Genomic DNA, 25,387 nt, shown 5'->3' on the forward strand with positions numbered 1-25,387 from the left:
TCCTTTCACAGGTATTGACATCTAATAAATACCTTGTCCCCCAAACTCAGTCTGTGTCTGCCTCAAACAAACACAACTTGTGAAAACATCGAGTGAGTTTATGTAGCTGAATTCACTCCCTTGTGCATGAATCGGTAAGAGGGGTACAACAAAGTGGTTAGAACTTGGGCCCTAGAATAAGCCAACACGTGCCATGGTTCAAAGCCTAGCTCTGCCAGTTTTTACTATGTGACCCTGGGCAAGTTACTGACGTTTCTGTGTTTCAGTTTTTTTCCCCTGTAAAATGGGGATAATAACAGAACTTACCTCCTAGAGTTCCTGTGAGGAGTAAATGATTAATACTTATAAAGCACTTAGTATGGAGCCTATCACACAGCTATTATTCAACAGTGTTACTCTTCATGTTTTCCAGTGTTTAGAATGCTTTTTCCGCAAGTGTGGACTTAAAAAAATTTGTTTTCATACACTTTGCATACCTGAGATGTTGCAGAAGAAACAGAAGGTGATGGTGACGCAGGTGGAGTTAGCAGGCTGCAGGGTAAGTTTAAGGTAACGTAGTGCTCATGGCTGCAGATGATGCGCAGAAAATCCAGCCTCAGGGACACCAAGACACTTGGAGTTGGTAATGAATAAAGCTTTGAAGATACCTTGTAAGCATTGCATAAATAAGAAAACACCAATTGAACATATCATTTCTCTACTACCAATACCAGAATGATGGATTAAAGAATTAAAGAACAGTACTCAGTGAGCAGTTTTGAATTCTGTGGTTTAAATAACACTATCGGCTTTTTCCAAAGTTACTCTTAAAATAAAAAATTTGGAACTACAAGATTTACTGTATAAATCCACTGACTAGGTGCATTCTTTTTTTTTTTTTTTTTTAGAAATTTCATGTAATGTCTGAAACATTTATATTAACATATTTCCATACATATTTCCATACAAGTACAAATATAAGATTTTTAGAAATTTCATGTAATGTCTGAAACATTTATATTAACATATTTCCATACATATTTCCATACAAATACAAATATGATTTTTAGAAATTTCATGTAATGTCTGAAACATTTATATTAACATATTTCCATACATATTTCCATACAAATACAAATATAAGATTTTTAGAAATTTCATGTAATGTCTGAAACATTTATATTAACATGTTTCCATACAAATAACCCAATGAAAGTTTAGTATTAGTTGTTTGTTTTTTTATACTGCAGGTTCTTATTAGGCATCAGTTTTATACACATCAGTGTATACATGTCAATCCCAATCGCCCAATTCAGCACACCACCATCCCCACCTCACCGCAGTTTTCCCCCCTTGGTGTCCATATGTCCATTCTCTACATCTGTGTCTCAACTTCTGCCCTGCAAACTGGCTCATCTGTACCATTTTTCTAGGTTCCGCATACATGCATTAATAGACGATATTTGTTTTTCTCTTTCTGACTTACTTCACTCTGTATGACAGTCTCTAGATCCATCCACGTCTCAACAAATGACTCAATTTCGTTCCTTTTTATGGCTGAGTAATATTCCATTGTATATATGTACCACATCTTCTTTATCCATTCGTCTGTTGATGGGCATTTAGGTTGCTTCCATGACCTGGCTATTGTAAATAGTGCTGCAATGAACATTCGGGTGCATGTGTCTTTTTGAATTACGGTTTTCTCTGGGTATATGCCCAGTAGTGGGATTGCTGGGTCATATGGTAATTCTATTTTTAGTTTTTTAAGGAACCTCCATATTGTTCTCCATAGTGGCTGTATCAATTTACATTCCCACCAACAGTGCAAGAGGGTTCCCTTTTCACCACACCCTCTCCAGCATTTGTTGTTTGTAGATTTTCTGATGATGCCCATTCTAACAGGAGTGAGGTGATACCTCATTGTAGTTTTGATTTGCATTTCTCTAATAATTAGTGATGTTGAGCATCTTTTCATGTGCTTCGTGGCCATCTGTATGTCTTCTTTGGAGAAATGTCTATTTAGGTCTTCTGCCCATTTTTGGATTGGGGTGTTTGTTTCTTTGATATTGAGCTGAATGAGCTGTTTATATATTTTGGAGATTAATCCTTTGTCCGTTGATTCATTTGCAAATATTTTCTCCCATTCTGAGGGTTGTCTTTTCGTCTTGTTTATGGTTTCCTTTGCTGTGCAAAAGCTTTGAAGTTTCATTAGGTCCCATTTGTTTATTTTTGTTTTTATTTCCATTACTCTAGGAGGTGGATCAAAAAAGATCTTGCTGTGATTTATGTCAAAGAGTGTTCTTCCTATGTTTTCCTCTAAGAGTTTTATAGTGTCCAGTCTTATATTTAGGTCTCTAATCCATTTTGAGTTTATTTTTGTGTATGGTGTTAGGGAGTATTCTAATTTCATTCTTTTACACGTAGCTGTCCAGTTTTCCCAGCACCACTTATTGAAGAGACTGTCTTTTCTCCATTGTATATCTTTGCCTCCTTTGTCATAGATTAGTTGACCATAGGTGCGTGGGTTAATCTCTGGGCTTTCTATCTTGTTCCATTGATCTATGTTTCTGTTTTTGTGCCAGTACCATATTGTCTTGATTACTGTAGCTTTGTAGTATAGTCTGAAGTCAGGGAGTCTGATTCCTCCAGCTCCATTTTTTTGCCTCAAGACTGCTTTGGCTATTCGGGGTCTTTTGTGTCTCCATACAAATTTTAAGATGATTTGTTCTAGCTCCGTAAAAAATGCCATTGGTAATTTGATAGGGATTGCATTGAATCTGTAGATTGCTTTGGGTAGTATACTCATTTTCACAATGTTGATTCTTCCAATCCAAGAACATGGTATATCTCTCCATCTGTTGGTATCATCTTTAATTTCTTTCATCAGTGTCTTATAGTTTTCTGCATACAGGTCTTTTGTCTCCCTAGGTAGGTTTATTCCTAGGTATTTTATTCTTTTTGTTGCAATGGTAAATGGGAGTGTTTCCATAATTTCTCTTTCAGATTTTTCATCATTAGTGTATAGGAATGCAAGAGATTTCTGTGCATTAATTTTGTATCCTGCAACTTTACCATATTCATTAATTAGCTCTAGCAGTTTTCTGGTGGCAGTTTTAGGATTCTCTATGTATAGTATCATGTCATCCGCAAACAGTGACAGTTTTACTTCTTCTTTTCCAATGTGTATTCCTTTTATTTCTTTTTCTTCTCTGATTGCCGTGGCTAGGACTTCCAAAACTATGTTGAATAATAGTGGTGAGAGTGGACATCCTTGTCTCGTTCCTGATCTTAGAGGAAATGCTTTCAGTTTTTCACCATTGAGAATGATGTTTGCTGTGGGTTTGTCATATATGGCCTTTATTATGTTGAGGTAGGTTCCCTCTATGCCCACTTTCTGGAGAGTTTTTATCAGAAATGGGTGTTGAATTTTGTCAAAAGCTTTTTCTGCATCTATTGAGATGATCATATGGTTTTTATTCCTCAATTTGTTAATATGGTGTATCACATTGATTGATTTGCGTATATTGAAGAATCCTTGCATCCCTGGGATAAATCCCACTTGATCGTGGTGTATGATCCTTTTAATGTGTTGTTGGATTCTGTTTGCTAGTATTTTGTTGAGGATTTTTGCATCTATATTCATCAGTGATATTGGTCTGTAATTTTCTTTTTTTGTAGTGTCTTTGTCTGGTTTTGGTATCAGGGTGATGGTGGCCTCATAGAATGAGTTTGGGAGTGTTCCTTCCTCTGCAATTTTTTGGAAGAGTTTGAGAAGGATGGGTGTTAGCTCTTCTCTAAATGTTTGATAGAATTCACCTGTGAAGCCATCTGGTCCTGGACTTTTGTTTGTTGGAAGATTTTTAATCACAGTTTCAATTTCATTACTTGTGATTGGTCTGTTCATATTTTCTATTTCTTCCTGGTTCAGTCTTGGAAGGTTATACCTTTCTAAGAATTTGTCCATTTCTTCCAGGTTGTCCATTTTATTGGCATAAAGTTGCTTGTAGTAGTCTCTTAGGATGCTTTGTATTTCTGCAGTGTCTGTTGTAACTTCTCCTTTTTCATTTCTGATTTTATTGATTTGAGTCCTCTCCCTCTTTTTCTTGATGAGTCTGGCTAATGGCTTATCAATTTTGTTTATCTTCTCAAAGAACCAACTTTTAGTTTTATTGATCTTTGCTATTGTTTTCTTTGTTTCTATTTCATTTATTTCTGCTCTGATCTTTATGATTTCTTTCCTTCTGCTAACTTTGGGTTTTGTTTGTTCTTCTTTCTCTAGTTTCTTTAAGTGTAAGGTTAGATTGTTTACTTGAGCTTTTTCTTGTTTCTTTAGGTAGGCTTGTATAGCTATAAACTTCCCTCTTAGAACTGCTTTTGCTGCATCCCATAGGTTTTGGGTCGTCGTGTTTTCATTGTCATTTGTCTCTAGGTATTTTTTGATTTCCTCTTTGATTTCTTCAGTGATCTCTTGGTTATTTAGTAACGTATTGTTTAGCCTCCATGTGTTTGTCCTTTTTACGTTTTTTTCCCTGTAATTCATTTCTAATCTCATAGCGTTGTGGTCAGAAAAGATGCTTGATATGATTTCAATTTTCTTAAATTTACTGAGGCTTGATTTGTGACCCAAGATGTGATCTATCCTGGAGAATGTTCCGTGCGCACTTGAGAAGAACGTGTAATCTGCTGTTTTTGGATGGAATGTCCGATATATATCAATTAAATCTATCTGGTCTATTGTGTCATTTAAAGCTTCTGTTTCCTTATTTATTTTCATTTTGGATGATCTGTCCATTGGTGTAAGTGAGGTGTTAAAGTCCCCCACTATTATTGTGTTACTGTCGATTTCCTCTTTTATAGCTGTTAGCAGTTGCCTTATGTATTGAGGTGCTCCTATGTTGGGTGCATATATATTTATAATTGTTATATCTTCTTCTTGGATTGATCCCTGGATCATTATGTAGTGTCCTTCCTTGTCTCTTGTAACATTCTTTAATTTAAAGTCTATTTTATCTGATATGAGTATAGCTACTCCAGCTTTCTTTTGATTTCCATTTGCATGGAATATCTTTTTCCATCCCATCACTTTCAGTCTGTATGTGTCCCTAGGTCTAAAGTGGGTCTCTTGTAGACAGCATATATATGGGTCTTGTTTTTGTATCCATTCAGCCAGTCTATGTCTTTTGGTTGGGGCATTTAATCCATTCACGTTTAAGGTAATTATCGATATGTATGTTCCTATGACCATTTTCTTAATTGTTTTGGGTTTGTTTTTGTAGGTCCTTTTCTTCTCTTGTGTTTCCCACTTAGAGAAGTTCCTTTAGCATTTGTTGTAGAGCTGGTTTGGTGGTGCTGAATTCTCTTAGCTTTTGCTTGTCTGTAAAGCTTTTGATTTCTCCATCAAATCTAAATGAGATCCTTGCCGGGTAGAGTAATCTTGGTTGTAGGTTCTTCCCTTTCATCACTTTAAGTATATCATGCCACTCCCTTCTGGCTTGCAGAGTTTCTGCTGAGAAATCAGCTGTTAACCTTATGGGAGTTCCCTTGTATGTTATTTGTCGTTTTTCCCTTGCTGCTTTCAATAATTTTTCTTTGTCTTTAATTTTTGCCACTTTGATTACTATGTGTCTCGGCGTGTTTCTCCTTGGGTTTATCCTGTATGGGACTCTCTGCGCTTCCTGGACTTGGGTGGCTATTTCCTTTCCCATGTTAGGGAAGTTTTCGACTATAATCTCTTCAAATATTTTCTCTGGTCCTTTCTCTCTCTCTTCTCCTTCTGGGACCCCTATAATGCGAATGTTGTTGCGTTTAATGTTGTCCCAGAGGTCTCTTAGGCTGTCTTCATTTCTTTTCATTCTTTTTTCTTTAGTCTGTTCCGCAGCAGTGAATTCCATCATTCTGTCTTCCAGGTCACTTATCCGTTCTTCTGCCTCAGTTATTCTGCTATTGATTCCTTCTAGTGTAGTTTTCATTTCAGTTATTGTATTGGTCATCTGTGTTTGTTTGTTCTTTAATTCTTCTAGGTCTTTGTTAATCATTTCTTGCATCTTCTCAATCTTTGCCTCCATTCTTATTCCAAGGTCCTGGATCATCTTCACTATCATTATTCTGAATTCTTTTTCTGGAAGGTTGCCTATCTCCACTTCATTTAGTTGTTTTTCTGGGGTTTTTTCTTGTTCCTTCATCTGGTACATAGCCCTCTGCCTTTTCATCTTCTCTATCTTTCTGTAACTGTGGTTTTTGGTCCACAGGCTGCAGGATTATAGTTTTTCTTGCTTCTGTTGTCTGCCCTCTGGTGGTTGAGGCTATCTAAGAGGCTTGATGGGAGGCTCTGGTGGTGGGTAGAGCTGACTGTTGCTGTGGTGGTCAGAGCTCAGTAAAGCCTTAATCCACTTGACTGTTGATCAGGTGCATTCTTAAAGCCACATTCTTATATTTCCAATATAGCATTAATATTTCCACTTCTCAAAGATATACTTTATGAAGAAAAAGTATACCACCAAAATAACTTCCTAAAAGAAATTATCCATTCTTTTTACAGCACCTTGTGTTAACCTATATTTATAATTATCTATTTTCCCAACTACACCCATTAGCTACTTGAGGAGACATATATAGACTGACTTATTTGAATAGTTTTAGCATCCCTAGAGTCTAGTTTAATGTTTCGCAAATGTAGGAGGCCAATGCTTGAAGAATAAAGACAGGACAGGTTTTGGGAACAATACTACATGAAATTTCAGGGAAAAAGTAAAAATAATACATAGTGTTGCAAATACTTGCAAAGAGATCAGTGCCCACGCATAGTTTTAACTTCTCTATTAAAAGAAACATACAATAATGGCATCCAATAGAACAGAGCTTCAAAAATCTAAGTATTAGACTGCCAAATAGCATTCTTAACCAGTAGTTCCCCAAAACTAATCTGTGGACCAGCAGGGAGTACTTTATAAGCACTGTTTCCCACACTCCCACCCCCGCCACCAGGGTTCAAACTCCTCAGAAATGCTGGGATGGGACACAGAGATCTGTACATTTTTAAAGCTCCCTTAAAATGTAATTCTAGGATGATTATACAGCTCACTACCCAAATGGTCTATCAGGACGAATAACTAATGTTTTCTAAAAGCCAGGTTTCATTAATCATTTGATAAAAAATTTAAAACAAAACCAGCTGTTTGTAGAAAACTTCTAGGATACTTTTAGTTTAGAAAAAGCTAGATAATGATATCTGTGACTTGGGTAAACATCTACTCATGCTTCTAAACTCTACAATGTCTAGGGCTTCATCATGAGGAATACACAGCAAAATGCAACTGCTTTAAAAATCACTTAAGACAGAAAAAGTTGGGTTAGCTGTTCATTCAGTAAAAATGCTACTCTTGCATGGCATCTTGGGGCTGCTTTACATTTAGACTACTGACTTGATGGCATACTTCTGAATGAGAATCAAAGAGTCATAAGTGGGCCAGTATAACTCAATGAAAAGCCAGCTGTATTGACAGCAGCTTGCAATAGTCCTGTGTCCTAATAAATGTAATTTATTTTCCCTTACTAATAAAAATATGCCACTTTTTAAAAACATCACTATATAAATGTGTTCTTGAAAAATATCTTAGCTCCAGCCCTAAAAGAGCAAACGCAGCATTTAAATTATTTGATTACTAATTATTACTAATTATACATTACCTGTTTATAGCAGGTCTTTATAAGGCTAAAGACAAATCCTCTGTCCATAACAGACAACAGATCATTGAGAAAGAATGCAAGGCTTGTGTTGAGTCTCTCAACCATTTCTGTGTCCTGGGAAACAATTAAAAGAAAAACAAATATAGTTTAACGTGTGCTTGAAACACAGATTTAGTTTAAAAAAATAAGTTACCGTTACCTTCTGAAATCGTGAAACTATATCACTAGCAATTGTGCTGACAAGAGCAGCAATGTCATCCATGAAACGTTCTGGAAAACGACTTTTCCTTGGTGCATCAAGTTTATCATTAAAGTATAAATGGTGCACCATGCTCTTTACCTGAAAAAAGAAATAAGCCATTCGTTTAATTTCTTATGGATGTAATGAACAGTTACAGAGATTCTAAACATTAGGGCTATTTTTGTCAACATACCATGTAATTTAACAGATAGATAAAATACTTTTAACTCATCAAATATTTTGAAAAAGTTCCCTACAATATTTTGTATGTGCTAGAGAAATATCAAACACAATACAACTCAATCTCTGTATCAGCTTCATGACATTATCCTGGCTATCAGTGGGAAAAAAACTATGGGTATGTCAACAGAAAAAAATTTCATCCTTTAAAATTATTTTAAATTAAATCTTTCCATGACTTAACAATTCTGCCATTCCATGTCCCCCCAACTGTTAGCTCTGAGAGGTTAGAAACCTTGACTGCATGTAGTATCTTTAGCACCTAGCATCTCGTGGCATATGGTGGGTGTACATTAAATATTGATGACTAGATATTAAGAATAAAATGTTAGGTAAAAATTAAAGTGGTTTCAATTTACCAAATACTTTTAGATATGGATTCTTATCACAACAATGTGTTAACGGTACTAAAATTTTTTAATTCAGGGAAATTAATGACAAGGTTTTACAGTTGGTAAATAACAGAGCCAAGTCAAACTATTTCATGTTTAAGAAATCTGAACCTACATGTAAGACTATTAAAAAAAAGTCATTTGATCTTATATTAAAAGCACATGAATTACAATTTGGTGTTTATTCTCTAGGGGAAAAAAATGAGTTGCCTATCACTTACATATGGTCCCTGATTTATTTTTTTTGTAGATTAGCAAATCTCTAGAAGAAACGTCTTTTTTAAAATCTTTTACTGAAGTATAGTTGATTTACAATGTTGTGTTAGTTTCTGGTTACAGCAAAGTGATTCAGTTATATATATATATATTCTTTTTCATATTCTTTTCCATTATGGTTTATTACAGGATATTGAATATAGTTCCCTGTGCTATACAGTATGGCCTTGTTGTTTATTTTATATACAGTAGTTTGTATCTGCTAATCCCAAAGTCCTAATTTATCCCTCTCCCACCCCCTTTCCCCTTTGGTAACCATAAGTTTGTTTTCTATGTCTGAGTCTGTTTCTGTTTTGTAAACAAGTTCGTTTGTATCATATGTTGGATTACACATATAAGTGATATCATATGGTATTTGACTTTTCTCTTTCTGACTTACTTCACTTAGTAGGATAATCTCTAGGTGCATCTATGTTGCTGCAAACGGCACTATTTCATTCTTTTTTATGGCTGAATAGTATTCCAATGTATATGTATTCCACATCTTCTTTATCCATTCATCTCTCGATGGATATTTAAGCTGCTTCCATGTCTCGGCTATTGTAAATCATGCCGCTATGACATTGGGGTGCATGTAACTTTTTGAATTAAGAGTTTTCTCCGGATATATGCCCAGGAGTGGGATTGATGGATCATATGGTAGCTCTATTTTTAGTTTTTTAAGGAACCTCCATACTATACTCCATAGTGGCTACACCAATTTACATTCCCACCAACAGTGTAGAAGGGTTTCCTTTTCTCCACATACTTTCCAGCAATTATTATTTGTAGGCTTTTTAATGATGGCCATTCTGACTGGTGCGAGGCGATACCTCATTATAGTTTTAACTTGCAGAAGAAATGTCTTCTAATCCTCAACATAAGTAACATTCAATGCTGAGAATGATTCTATGGCATACTCTGGAAACGTCCATTGTTTCTTTTCTTTCTTTCTTTTTTCTGTCTCTTTTTTGTTGTTTTGTCTTTGTTTCTTATTTATTATTTTACATAATTTTTTTGGAAGAAAAAGTTTCAGTGATTTCAGCTTTCTAGAAGCTAGAGAGGAAGGTCCCTAGTGCCAGAATGCCTAAGTTTGAATCACAGCTCTGCTGTATACAAACTATGTATACTTAAACAAGTCACTTAATCTCTCTGTGCCTTGGTAATTCCTAGCCCATAGAGCTGTGCTACCATACTGTACGTACTTAATAAATGTATATTGCTTTTGTGTATATATGTGTTTATGCTGTGTATATAGATATTTATTAAAATATTAATTCATTTATTTGTTTTAATATCATTTACTGAATTAAGTAGAAAGTGTGGTTGTTTTTTATTGGCTGTGACTGGCATTTCCCTAAGAGCTTTCTAACCATAAAAGCAGTAGGTATCTATAAAGCTCTTTTTATCTGGTATGAAATCAATAGTACTGCCATTATACACTAGCATGTTCAGACTAAGAAAGAATGTATCACAGGTTTCCTTTAAAAAGACAATTAGCTTCTGCAACTATCCCTAAAAACATAGTTTAAATTAGCTTTATAACTCCATCTGAATTGTGCTGATTGTCCACAGTGTTTATTTAGAGATGTAGCAAAGGTAATTTTGTCTTGGAGGCACATGTAAAACCATAAGATGGGCAATAGGAAAAGATTCTAGGATAAAATCATGAGCTAACACAAAATTGTTTAATAAGAAAAACAAAGAATGTGTTTAGTTTGCTCACCATTAACTCAAAAAAGAACCAGGCTTGTTGCAAAGCTGATTCCCGAACGCTGCCACTGCAAACAACCCACTGCAAAGCCAGCTCCTCATGAAATAGCTATCCAGAAGTAAATCCAAAGTTATTATCAGTGTCAGGTCTGCTGGTAACACAAACCAAATAATGCAAGTACAAATGAAGATATAATGAGAATAAGCAAAATAAGGCATGTGAACCATTCAATGATGCAGTGAGGACACCCATTAACGAAACGGCTATTTATACACGTAAGACAGTGGCATGTTGAACAGCTGAAAAAATTACATGTTATCTTGGAGTAAAATGTAATTTTAAAAGGACAGGTGGGAAATAGGCTCCTAAATTGTACGTGCAAAAAGAAACTAGACCGAAAACTCACAGTTACAAATAAAATCTGGCTTGTGCCTTACATACATATTTCAGCATATGCAAATACATTCATGAACTTTGCTGGTACAATTTAGGAAATACCTTTAAAAATTTAAACTTTGATATCAGCCATTAATTTTCAAGTTTTCAGGTATTTAAAGTCTTTTTATTAAAATAGCAGAAATTTCCTGCCTTATAATGGATATGCATACAAAGCATTTGCACAATAGTGTATATTAATATGAAAAAGGACTAACAAAACTGTGCATAAGGGAAGCAAATCAACATATCTTACTAAGAGTGATAATTTTTCTAACTCATCTTCCTTTCCCTGGAGATTTAAAACACAAAACAGAAGCAGTTACAGAAACAGAATTAAGAGTTGATACAATTTTTTTGGTACTAAAATTTAATGATCAAATTTAATGCACTAAACTCTAAAAATAGTCATCTGCAAAGATATAAATATTATAATAATGTAAAAGAGCTTGCAATGGAGAGGTATGCCCAAAAAGACATCAGACAAGCAATGCTTGCTCAAATGTATTTTTTAAAACAGTGCAATTATTGTAACATCTCATACTGGTTATGTAAAGAATCCTTACATCTATTTAATTGTTGGAATTATTTTCCCCCTACATGGACTATCTTCATATGAATCTACCTTTTTAGTTGGTAAGCGTCCCGTTAATGTTTGTAAGAAACTTGACGTCTCTGTGTGCGAAGACATACGATTACAACTTCGATCCATAGCCTATGGAGTGAAGATGAATGAATGACGAGATACCATTAAAGTCTGCTGTGGATGACTATGCAGTTCAAGGATTATATACAATTTTTTACATAGAGCTTTACTGTCATTTTAACAGCCATCTGTTTTATTGCTCATCCCATTTTCACTATTTTAAGTTGCTTTAATGACAATGCATTAGAAGTATCAAAATGGCTTCTGTTTATTTTATCTTTAAAAGATAAGTATTTTAATGATTATATAAATTCAGAGTGCTGCAAAGAATGAAACTTTTATCTGTGTGATCTATACACATGCATGTATCTAGTAAGAAAATGTAAAAAGTAAAAACATACTTCTCATGGGTCTCGGACCAAAAAGAGAAATCAAGAATTTTATACTTAATTAAAAAATTAAAAGTTTAGAATAATTTCTTTCATGTTTCACTATCATCAAAAATTACGATTCAGGTTAGCCATATACTATATTAAATATAAATCATTTATAATAAATTTGCAATTAAAATTTTTCTTGAAGAACGAGAGCATTGTCCTCCAAAGCCAATACACAGATGAGAAGTATATTTTGAGGAATCATGCAGTATTAGCTATCAAGCAATTAGACTTAAGTAAGCAAAACCTAGTACAAATAAGTTACAACAAATTTCATACTTTGCAACACAGTACAGATTAAAACAGATTTTTGCTTCTGGTACTTAATCTTACAGCATGGGGATCATATACTGTTCATATTTAATTTCAGCTTATTACCAATATTTCTAGTCAGTGATTATGAAGAAAATGACAAGATAGTAAATGCTAAATGACAATGATACAATAGCTACACTTTAAACCAAAAGCGAATGGAAAACTGTCAGGTTTTTTCCACACAAAAAATTTTTAAATTCCTACTAAAGATGCGCTACCCCAAAAGTAGAAACTGTTATCAAAGCCATCAATTGCATAAGCAGCAGGCACTGAAACATCAATGGGGTATACAGGAGGGAAGGAGAAGGAGACAGGAAATAGGAAAGGAGAGTATTACTGGTGCAATTGGTGGTATTCATGCATAGCAGTTGGAAAATGTGCTAAGTAAACAAAAATACACACTTTTTAATTATTAAAAAGCAAGCCACTGAAATCATAGTATATACTAAAAAGTAATGTTCTAAAGGGAAACATCAGCAGCCAATAAAGAAACCTCTAATATAAACACCACCTGTGTTGATTCTGCACTTGGACTGGGGTTGGATCCCCATGGGGCAGCTTTTGGACCACCAGTGTTAACCCAGGAATTGGAGCGGTCTAAACCCTAAGCATATAATAGAAAGCAGTTGGAAAGGAAAGAAATATTACATGTGGCATGCTATATTCTTAAAGAAATCCAGACTTTCCAATGCAAACATGTTTTTAATTAGTACTGTTAAAGCAACCAAAAATTTTAGGCATCTATAGAATATTAGTTCATCAAAATTATCTCATTACATAATTTTTTAAAAATCACAAAGAAAATTAAGTATAGCATTTAAAGGTAATTTCTCTTTATATAAAGGGATCACCTTTAAGTATCAACAACTAAAGATCCCACAGCACCATCCCCCCAAACTCTCTTCAAAGATGGTACAAGTTAGCAACAGACAATTTCCTCTAAATCTAACTAGGGTTTAAAAGAAAAAAAAAAAAAAAAAAATGGAAGAAGAAAAACATTCCAATCTTGTCTAAAAGACTCATTTTAATCCATCTGTCATCAACTGAAAACTTCTGTGTAGCAATACTCCACAATTCTATTTGAACTTGCCTCCTCTTTTAGGGACCAATAAGAAAAATTAGGTAAAAAATTAAGAAAAAAAAAGATGCCCGATATTTGCTCCTTCCTAAAAATGATGGTAGATTTGGAGTTGTGCTCAGTCTTATTGTGCTTGTTGAAATTAAACATAATGGGCTACTTTTTTATATAAAAATTGTAATGAAAAACATTATGCTGGGGCTGTCTGTAGGAATTGTATCTTCAGCATCACTATCATTAATTTGAAATTAATTCAATATGCTATTAATGTGTATGACCAGAAGTGAATTATGTCTGTCTTCTCTGAAAGAGGTTATTATGATCCCAGGTAAAGGGGACTGGGGCTTTACTTCAATTTCTTAAAATTGATCATTAGAATCACCTGAATTATAAAATTCAGATTCTGGCCCTTACCCCCAGAAATCCAGATTCAGCAACATGGGCTGGGCCCTGGGAACCTACAAATAGAACTGAGCAAGGTATAAGAGATTTTTAGAGGACTGCTGAAGACAACACAAGACAAGCCAACTAAAAATATTAGGGCCTGAGTATGAACCCAAACCAGAAAGCGCCAAAGAAGGATAGGTAAAAGAAAAGAAAGAGTAAACAGTGGTAATCAACTCTATGTAGACATTAGTAACACCTGGGAAGGTTAAGGACAACCATCACCACAAATGTGCAGGGCCCTACCTCTAAACAGTTAAATAACAATCTCTGGGAGTGAAGCCCATGCATGTATATTATGGGAAGGAGGAGCTAGGGGGGAAGGGAAAGGGAGGGGAGGAGGAAAGGGGAGGGGGAAAGAGGGAAGACAAACTACTAGCTCTCAAGGGCTTAGCTTTTAGGGAGAATATTTCCCCTCCTTTTCTCCCTATTTTTTCCAAAAATACAAAGAAGTTGAAAGGATGATACAATAACTACCCATTTCCCCTCATTTTTGACACTGAATGTGTAAGATGAGAGTTAAAATTCAAATCCAGGTTCTACTGCTTACTAACTGTAAAATCTAAGGTAAGTTACCCAATCTCTTTTTCAGTTTCTTAGCTACAAAATAGGAATAATGATAAATGTCTCCCTCATACTGTAAAGATCAAAGTAAATAATGGAAGTAAATCACTGAATACAATGCCTCAAATATAGTAAACTCTTAAAAAATAGTTTTAACAAAAACTTGCCATACGTGTTTTTTTTAAATGCTTCCTAGCAAAGTAAATTGGGCAATATTCAAATACTCATAAAATTACGTAATCAATAGATTTGTTTAAAATAAAATACCCCATTTTATAGGTATTAATAAAGACTTCTCAGAACCCCATTATATTATTTCAAATAAAAGCAAATCAGCACACAATATGTTTTTCAGATAAGTTAAAACAAAAATTTTCAGTCTCCCAAATTATGTCACTACTCATGTTACAAAAATAACAAAATATAAGCATCTAATTTCTGCAAAATTACAACTGTGCTCTCTCTACCATAAATTTCACTTTTTAACTTCTTGCTTAATAATTTCCTTTAAAACTAAGGCACATGCTAATGAGTAATGTGAGAATAAACAATAAATCTCTTTGTGCCATTAATTATACATTATATCCAAAATACTGAGGCACTGAACAGTTATAATCACATCAAGTCAAAGCCAACTGTTTAAAGAAAACTGGTGGCCAATTTATTTGTAAAGCAAATTATTTCCATAATTTAAATGTCATACAGCTAAGAATTATATCAAACAGCCCTTAGTTAAGCAAAGTCATCACTGATATTTACTAATATAATAACTATGTTTACATATCTCCAACTAACAGAAGAGATTAATCAAATGTGTGTACATGTGCATGAAAGTGTTTTTATTCTGTTTTTGCCAAATCTCTGTAACATTATTATTTTGTTTTGTCCCTTAGGTATAGATAGGCTCCTTCCCTGAATAAGGCTCACAGTATATCTGACTTGACATCAATACTCATGTTTCAATACAATCCTCAGCATAGTGGATTTAGTAAGCTATGCACACAGTAAACTCTCAGTTTTTGAAAAATAAATGAAAAAATAGGAGATGATACATTAGAAAGAAACTAATTATCAATGTAAAATTGCACTGGCATTTGCTTAAAAGCAATAAAATTCAAACCTGATGTAACCATATATTTACACAACTGAATGTTAAAAGAACATTGCTAGGACAAAGAAAGATCAGTTTTGGCAAAATAATTATGAAAAAAACTCACAAATATGGTTTTATAGCCACTAGAGTAATAAAAGCCTGTTGATAGTATTTTAGAACTTCAGGATTTCTGCATTTTGTATTAGGAAATGAAGTCTAACCAAAACTTTCATAAAACCAAATATCTTAAGAACTTTAAGTATTTAATTAATCCTGATAGCAAGAGGGCAAACAAAAGCATAATTCAATTTTTAAAAAGTTGTTTACTCTTGCTAGAGATACTCAATGCTTACTAACATTCATTCTTTGGATACATGTCTTTTGAGTACTTTTCATATGCTGGATATTATAGTTGCTTTGGATACATCAGTGAACAAATATCTCTGCCTTCATGGAGCTTATACTCTAATAAAGGGAGACAAACACTAAAAAATAAACATAACAGGTAACTAATTTATATGTTACATTAAAAGGTAGTAAATGTTATGAGTCAAAGAAACAGAGTAAGGAGATAAGAAGTCCCCGGGACAAGGCTAAGGAGAAAGACACACTTATACATTTAAATAAGTGCTCAGAGTAGACCCCATGGAGAAGGTAGTTCTCTGAGTACAGACTTAAAGGAGGTAAAGGAGTTAGTCATAGGATCTTGCTCAGAGATATGACATAATCCAACTTAAGTTTTGTTTATTTGTGACTTAAGTTTTTAAAGCAGCATTCTGGTTGCTATGTTGTGAAGTGAGTGTAGGTTGGAAGGAGGGAAACCATCTTTAAGGCTATTACATTAATTCAGTAAGAGACGATGGTAGTTCAGACCAAATGGTAGTACTAGAGGTGATGAGAAGTGGCTCTACCTTTAACATATATGCAAATCTGAACTAAAGGATTTACAAAAGGCAGCTGAGTTTAGAATTCTAGAGAGATATCTGTACTTGAAATACAATTTTTGTGAGATATCAGCATAAAGTGATACTTACAACAACAGGACTTCGTAAGATCACGAAGTGAGTGAGTGTAGAGAAAAGAGAAGACAAGAAATAAGGACAGAGGCCTGGGGCACTTCCAAATTAAGAGATCAGAAAGAGAAGAATCTACAAAGGAGACTGAAAGGGTGTAATCAGTAAAGAGGAAAATCAAGAGAGTGTAGTGCCCTAGAAGCTAAGTAAATAGAATAAATCGGAGAATTAACTGTGTCAAAAGCTGCTGTAAGGTAAAGTCAGCCAAGTGTTGAGACTTAACCTTTGGATTTAAGAACAAGGAGAGCACTGGGGGCATTAGAAGGGCAGTATGGGAGGAAGATCAAAGGAATATGTTTGAAGTAGGGTAACAGGAGTTAAAGCACGAGAGTAAAAGAATTGGAGACAGCAAGTATGGAAAACACTTCTAAGGAATTCTACTACAAAAGGTAGCAGAGAAATGATGAAGAAGCTACCAGCAGAAATACTAGAGAGGAGATTTTTTTTTATGGGAGAAATAAAAAAATTTTTATTTTTTATCCCATTTTATGGGATGGGTTGATTTAGTAGATGGGGAGAAACTGATGATGTAGGAGAGTGATGAAAGAACTGCTGGAGTGAGGATCTTGAGTAGGTGAAAGGGGATGGGTGGTTGTATACAAACAGGGAATGGACTTAGGGAAATGGACAGTTCATCTATAGCAGAGTTTTAAGTAGTAGGTAGTAGTAGATGGTAGTGGGTAGGTAGATGTGATGGTCAAAGGTGACAAAAGTTTTCTTCTGATGGCCTCAACTTTCTTAATGAAGTAGGAGATAAAGTGAGGAGGGGGATTGGTGGGGAGCTGTTAGAGGGTTTGAGGTACCAAAGAAGGCATTAGGGCTTCCCTGGTGGCGCAGTGGTTGAGAATCTGCCTGCCAATGCAGGGGACACGGGTTCAAGCCCTGGTCTGGGAAGATCCCACATGCCGCGGAGCGACTAGGCCCGTGAGCCACAGCTACTGAGCCTGCGCGTCTGGAGCCTGTGCTCCGCAACAAGAGAGGCCGCGATGGTGAGAGGCCCGCGCACCGCGATGAAGAGTGGCCCCCGCTTGCCGCAACTAGAGAAAACCCTCGCACAGAAACGAAGACCCAACACCAGCCAAAAATAAATAAATAAATAAATAGAAATTAAAAAAAAAAAAAAAAGAAGGCATTAAACCTTTTTCCGGGAGAATGGGAAAGTAAATGGAATGAAGAAATATAGTATAATTGCTTGACAGCATTAAGGGCTCTCTTGAGGTTCATGGCCTTTAATTTCAAATGAGACCAGTTATCATGGCATTTCTCAAATCATGTTTAAGGCCACAGGCAGTCAACTGAATTCAGCTATGGTTTGAGGTTTGGCTAAGCAAGTAAAATGAAGTAAGGGAAAGATAAGGGAATTGACGTTTGTTTATAATGGTAATAATTATAATGATTGATCATGGAATTTAAGCTGGCTAAATTGGAAGAAAGAACATTAGGGGCGTGAGGTACAGTAAAAAGGTCATACGATCAAGTGATTGGAGGTTGCCGAGCAGAGAAATTGTTGGAGCTGGGGTACTAGACAGAAAAATATAAGCTAATGGTTAGAGAACAAGATGCATGAAATTGAGATTATGAGGATTAAAATTATTCATCATGACAAGACTAAAGGTATGACCATGGCTAAGGCAGAGTGAAAGACAAAAATCATTAAAGAAGAGTTTCTCTAATTTCCAAGCCAATAAAATCAGAATAAATGAAGAGTAGCTATAAATAAACTTCAGATTCCTTATAATTTTTCAATGAGATAAAATTATACACCATTATTATTTGCGATTATGACTAAATGATAGTCCAAAATGAAGGTAGGTAGCTATCAAAAATAATGAAACCAAAAAAAAAAAAAAGAACATACAAAAACAATTTGAATAAAATTTGATTAGGACAAGACTGTATTGTCATAAGACAAAGTCTCACCTTATGACGGCTTTCTCAAAAGTTTATGTATATCATAATATCAGAAGCAAGTTTACATCATTATTATGTCCCATTTTATGAACCACTTGAAAAAAGACAATCATTCCAATACATGTACACTTTTGTTCTAAATCTTGATGTTATAATCTATCAAATACATCATATATAAAGGAAAACTCTAGAATTATGCTAAATGAAGCATAATGCAAATCTTACAGAAATTAAGAGATGTTTCAAAAGTAGAACCTTGAGAAAAATGGCAACTATAGCTCTTTAATAGGAAAATTTCTTATAATTCACAAATGAGATTCATTCCACTGAAGAACTGTACTTACAGTACATAAATTATGTTAAGTATTACCTCCATCACAATAAAAAAAAAATCAAGAATGAAGACAAGGATAAAAAACCTTGTCTTCCTAGACATGGCAAGATACGTGGAGGGAGAAAAGCCGTCTCTTTTGTAATTGCTGTATTACTCAGGTTACTCTGCAGCATCCATGTAAATACATCTGAACATCATTCTCTCAGAAAGCTCACAAAAAGTGAAAGTTTGTTTAATTAGAGTAACACCTATTTGGATCTTTAAGTTATTGAAATTCATGTTTATTTTTTAAATTATAAGGCTACAAAATATTTTTTTCATCTGTAAGAAATTACTTTAAAAAACGTATTTTTGATCTGTGAGAAATTACTTTCAAATTACGTAAAACGTACTTTAAAATGCGCAATGCTAAAGTTTATTAGAAGTGTCTGAATGTAAAATTTCTGTAACTATATAAGTAGATTTAAGTAATTCTGATGTGTTTGATCTATATTCAAGTATTTCACAAAAACAAGCTCAGATCATTAAAAAAAAAAAAAAGGTCTATTTAGTTCAGGCTAAGGGTTAAACACAGACCCCAAAACATGTTTGCTAATTCTTCCTCATATCCTAATTAACAGACTAAAATGCCAAAGAAAAGTTGGCTATGATTCCGTAACAAAGGTATCTTCCTTCTTTCTAATAGCAAAAAATCAATTTAAAATGGTTTGGTCAAAACCCAACATAATGTGATTTCTTGGCCTCAGTCTTACTGTTCTTTTCTTCCAGTTTGATTTTCAAACTCTGAGTTATTTTTGTACTTTAACTATAGAAAGGTAATGACTACTTGTTCCTTAAGTATATTTTGGGGGGTAATAAAGATGGATGCTTACATAAAATACAGCTGGATCTTACACTGGCTGGCCTCTCCCTTATCATCTGGGAAAATCACTAACCATGATTAAATAAATCATATTTTTCTAATCCTGGTGCACCTTACATAGAGTTTTCCGTGTGAAATGTAGCTCTGTTAATTGTTAATCATTGTTCTTGATATTTTTGGAGAAGGGAGGCTCATATTTTAAGTTGATAATATGTCCCAACTACACAGCAGTCACAGGTCTCTTTTAATCCTCTAGAAAATCAATCTAACCATTTTTCACATGATAATCAGACAGACAATGAGTCGTATGTGACTGGTCACCCTGCACAAATTTTTTAATTTGGCAGATATTCTTGAGCAGAGCGCACAAACCAGTTTGTAATAGCAAAAACATTGAATAGAAACATCAAACATTTATGTGTTCACTGACAGAATAGAAACGCACAATTTCTTTCTTATTACTAACTCAAATACATTTTAAAATTAAAAATAAAGTAAAACAATTGGACATTTCTCATTTGTTCACAAACTGAAAACCAAATTTATAGACGCATATCTTCAGTTTACCTTACTGCCGATGATTGACCGTACTTCATCATCTGGTGACGTGGGAGTTCCAGATATATCTGGATTACTATTACTAAGGCTCCGAGAACGATTTAAATTAAGGCTTGCAGGTCTCACAGCAGATCTAGCCATTGTGGCATAATGCACTGATCCTCCCAAACCCCCAGGACCTAGAGTTGTATATAAAATAACATATAATTAAGCAAAAAATTAATCAGCAAAGGACCTGAAAAAATCTCTTCCACTTTACAAAATTCCACAAAGATCATAAATTGCTTTTATTTCTAAATGAAAATACTATAAATAAGAAAAACACTCCAGACCTAGTGATAGCTATACAAAGATAATTTATTTTACAGCAGCTGACAAAATCATGTGAATTATAAATACAATCATTATCTCTTCAATGTTTCTATGATTATGTATTACATATACAAAAAAACACAAAAGTAATAAGAAACATACACAAATGTAACCTTCCCTTATATATGAGGGTATCTAAGACCCAAAATGCTCCAGCTAATATCTTTTCCTTTTTTCCCACACCTCCTGCTCTGCCCCTTGAAACACAGTCACTAAGAGGGAGAGCCAATTTCCTGTCTCTTAAATGAAACTACGGCTTAGGTCTCTATCTTTATCAGTGACAATTTTAACTATAACAAAATGGCATCTTTATAATATACATACATAAATGTATACTAAAGATAATTCTCCTAAAAGCCCAGGTTATACCAAAAAAAGCAAAGAATCCCTTTTTTGTCTGAAATCAAGCCTGATACCATTATTCAACCAGGATCTATGAACATAAAATACCCAGCAATTGTATCTCCATTTTTCGTTTTTAAAGAAATCTTTCTGAGTGTCATATTTGCAAATGACACACACCTGTCAACTAAGTAGTTTATAGTCTTCAGGTCAGCATGTAAAAAAGACATTTTGCAAAATCTGTGAAATTCTAATAGTGTACTGAATGGAACAGTAAATGGAGTAGCATTATATACAGTCCACAATCACTTATATACTCAGAGACTCAAGTACTATAATTTTAGAAATCAAGATAGGAAATTATGAACAAGACTATAAGAGTCAATTAGTTCTCTTTTTCAATTAAGAAATAAAATGTGCTAAAACTGAGATTACTATTATGCCTAGTTTTCAGAGTGAATGTCATAATTACTTGTCACCATTATTAATGTTAACACTGACAACAGCTGAAAAGGGCACTTACCATTATCACTAGTGATGGATGGATGACTCATACAGACAAATATGTAAACAGGTTGAAAGGTATGCACAACATAATCATTAACCTACTAACTGAACAACTAAAGAGTGATTCAAACTAAGTCATCCCCCACCACCACCACTACCACCTATGTCATATAAAACAAAAGCAAGTGGCTACTCTGGGCTCTAATATTCAAAAAGGCTGTATGATTTTATTGACCATGAAGAGATCAGAACTTTTCTAGAGGATAATCTTTTATAGTATTGTAGGTTTCACAGGGTTATCAGGAAACTACTGAGCCATCATATTTCTTCTTTAATGTCCAATAGCACTCTGAATGACAAATATAACATTCTATTTATCCTATTTATCTTATCTTTTTTTTTTTTTAACTGAGATATTGGGGAACTTTATGCACATATTTTTAACATGTAATCAAGAGAAAAAACTGAACTGGGAACTGTAAGGAAAACAACTTTGCCATATGTACCCCAAAATGTAGTAAATAAACAATGAGCAGAGATATGTTTTTATTCTTTGAATACAACATCAGGTCCCTAGAGCTGAGTCACAAGTCAACAGCATGTATTATACTAAGAAAAAGAACTCACTTTATTAAGTATCAAGAACAAAATCCTCCACAAAAGTCTTTTCTAATAGAAATCACCCTCACTGCTAATTTGGAATTTGGAGCAATAGCCTTTTATTAAACTGTTTACAAACAGCAGTTCATACGTCAGACTACATAATCATAAATCAAGCTGAGATGACTGCATTAGCCTCAAATAGACTCAGAGAACCTCAGTGGGGATTTTTAAATACTCTTCCTTCCAATTTTACCCATAATGCCTTGCGATGCAACTTAATTTTTTTTTAATTTAATTTTATTTTATATACAGCAGGTTCTTATTAGTTATCTATTTTATACATATTGGCATATATATGTCAATCCCAATCTCCCAATTCATCTCACCACCACCACCTCCCCCCACCCCGCTTTCCCCCCTTGGTGTCCATCGGTGGTCTCTATTTCTACCTTGCAAACCAGTTCATCTGTACCATTTTTCTAGATTATTTATCTTAACTGGGAATGATAAAATGCTTTCAGAGACGGAAGTTATTTTCAAGGTTCATTTCCAAAAATTAATTCAACCAAGATCTCTCTAATTCAACTTAAAGGAAGCTGTATAAATAATGATGCTTTAAAATATAACCTGTTTATCATTTTAACTCCAGTACATAGCATAGTCCATGGCACTTAGCAGGCATTCAACAAATGTCTGCTATTGAATAAATGCATCACACCATGGACTACAAGATTATTTCAATCCTATTATGAACACATAATCTATGCAAGATAGTTTCTTAGTAAAAAGAATAAAATACCTGGTGATGGTGAATTAGGGTAAGTATTTGGTAGGCGAAAAACATAATAGATATATGATGCGAGAAGGCTGTTTCTGCCATGCTGGTCATGATTTCCTTCCAAGTTTTTGTGAAGCCGATTTATAATTGATGCCATGGCTTCAAATGATGCTTGACCTAGATTTACTTTTAAGGAGGAAAATATTTTTCCATTAACTTTTTTAGACTGTAAGTTCCAAAAAGATCAAGGTTTTGCCTTCACTATATGCATTAAGTATAGTGACTACACACAGTAAGCATATAAAGATGATATTTGATATTAATTTTATGGTATCTATTTATAATACTATATTAACTGAATCAAAAATACTTTTAAAAAAATGAGAAAAAACTAATTTTAATAATTTAACATGAAAACTATGTGGCTTTGCTTAGTGAGAAAAAAAGAATCATCAAACAGTACCCACTACTTTGTAAAACAATACAAAGCACATGATAAGTAAAAAATCTATCTTATATATAACCTTTGAGAAGTAACTTCTCATTTTAAAGATGACTCTGAGAAACTAAATACCATACATTGAGCACATGTTACTTTTGTTTATAAAATAAAAGTTACCAATAAAAGTAGATTATTAAAAATATTAACTTAATAGAAAAGAGTTGATAAGCAACTTAATTGAAGTAAGTAGCTCTGTAAAAGGATTAGAAGGAAAAAAGGGTAGAAAACCAGGTTGAGGTAAGGCTATAGCACATTAAATGCCAGGCTAAGTAACACCTACCCAGCCATCCAAGTCAGCATATAACAAGAATTTTGCAAAAATTGGGAAATTCTGGTAGCTCAGTGAGTAAATGGATAATCCAAACAGCCATTCTGAGCAACAGCGCCTCACATTTTATGATTTATTTAATCAAGACAGGAATTTATGAACAGATAATGAGGCCAATTAAGTTTTCCTAAAAGTGGAAATATCAGATAGAGTGGTCATTTAGGAAGATTAATCTATATATACTGAACTAGAAGAGAGACTAGAAAGAGAGAAACCTAAGCAGGGTTTAGCAATCCTGCCTGTGTTCCTGTTTGACTCCTTTCCTTTTCCTCATAGTAGCTCTTCCAAACCATCAGAATCCTTCTCAAAACTAGGTCCACTTTACTCCCTTCTCCACAAATCCTCCTTTTCATCTCAGAGTAGAAATTTATAGAGCATGAAAGTCCTGAAGTTTTTACTATAAATTTATCAGAATCTGAAACAATTTTTAGTTCCTTTCCAAAGGAAGCAGTGCTCGTCTCCTACATAAGAATGATCTATCCACCTTAATTTCTGTCCTACATGCTTGCTTCATTAATTAAACCCTCTTGCACCTCTATATAGATTCTCAAAGCATATAAACATGCTCAAATCTCTCCACTCTTATGCCCTAATCAACCTTGCTTCCTCTTCTAACTAAACTTCTCAAAACAGTATAAGCTTTTTGCATTCCTTTCATCATCTGCTGTTTACTACTAAATTCTCTGTAATCTGGTTTCTACTTTCACTATTTGACCAAGACTATTCTCATTAATTTCACCAGCGGATACTTCTTCAGTATAGTAGATAAGAGTGGGACTCTAGAGTCAGTTGCTTGGGTTTGAATCTTCAGGTAAATTTTTAAGCGTATGTTCATCATTTTATTCATGAAATCATGAAATTCATACCTATACCTAGAGTTGTAAAGATTTCATACATTAATATAAATAAAGTACATAGCACAATTCCTGGTACACTGTTAAGTGTTGGGGAAATGTTTGTTACTATTGTGATTATTTTACTTATACAATCTACAAAAATGAACGATGTTAACTTTTTTTCTTAAAACCTTCTATGACTTCGGTAACATTACTCTCTACAACATCTCTTCAGTATCTCTTAAACTACCCTCTCTTCTCTATCCCACCATCACTGTCTTTTATCAGGACCACAGAGTTTTTTGTATAAAATTCAAGATTTCAAATCTGTCTGCCTGCCTCCAGATTTTCTCACTTTCAATCTACCTCCGTGCAAAATAATCCTTATAAAAGCCAACCTAGTCACATTACTTTTCTAATTAAGACCAGACCCTTCAAAGGCTATTGATCCTTACAGAATAATAGTCCAATTTCCTAATGTGTCAAGGACCCTACTTCATCTCCCCTACGACCAATATCATCTCTAAACACTAACCCTCCAATTCATAACTAATTACTTATAATTCCCCCAAAATTTCCAAGTTAGTTTATCTGTTTGTGTACTATACACACACTGTTTCATTCCCTTGGGCTAGTTATTTACCTGTCAGACTCCTACTCATCTTTAAATGCTCAACCCAAGAATTACCTCTACTTACAAGTGTCCCTAAAAAAAACTCAGGGAGTTGAATACTACTCTCCTTTGTGCCACCACTTAATACAAAATTTCTATAACAAGTTAGCTGAAATTTCTCACAAGCTCAACTACTTTGCAGGATTGGGTGGAAGCTGTTAGCAAAAGTAAAGGAATGAATCTTGG

The 25,387-nt window shown here is 34.2% G+C and overlaps 1 protein-coding gene across 5 annotated transcripts in view; it reads right to left on the minus strand.

Annotated features, from left to right (window-relative positions):
• Window positions 1-25,387, minus strand: part of DOCK7 (dedicator of cytokinesis 7) — a 191,607-nt gene that overhangs the window by 59,225 nt on the left and 106,995 nt on the right. For 3 of the 5 annotated variants that reach the window (XM_059923850.1, XM_059923848.1, XM_059923854.1), the window contains exons 21-27: window positions 22,884-23,048; window positions 20,270-20,439; window positions 11,571-11,660; window positions 10,523-10,618; window positions 7,868-8,008; window positions 7,669-7,782; window positions 477-647 (exon numbers count right to left, since the gene is read on the minus strand). In XM_059923850.1, coding sequence (XP_059779833.1) covers window positions 477-647; window positions 7,669-7,782; window positions 7,868-8,008; window positions 10,523-10,618; window positions 11,571-11,660; window positions 20,270-20,439; window positions 22,884-23,048 — 947 coding nt within the window. Of the gene's footprint in view, window positions 1-476; window positions 648-7,668; window positions 7,783-7,867; window positions 8,009-10,522; window positions 10,619-11,570; window positions 11,661-12,854; window positions 12,948-20,269; window positions 20,440-22,883; window positions 23,049-25,387 lie in introns of those variants that run through there. The other 2 variants (XM_059923863.1, XM_059923856.1) reach the window with 2 other exon arrangements.

This window comes from Balaenoptera ricei, chromosome 1 (assembly GCF_028023285.1).
Source record: "Balaenoptera ricei isolate mBalRic1 chromosome 1, mBalRic1.hap2, whole genome shotgun sequence".
NCBI lineage: Eukaryota > Metazoa > Chordata > Mammalia > Artiodactyla > Balaenopteridae > Balaenoptera > Balaenoptera ricei.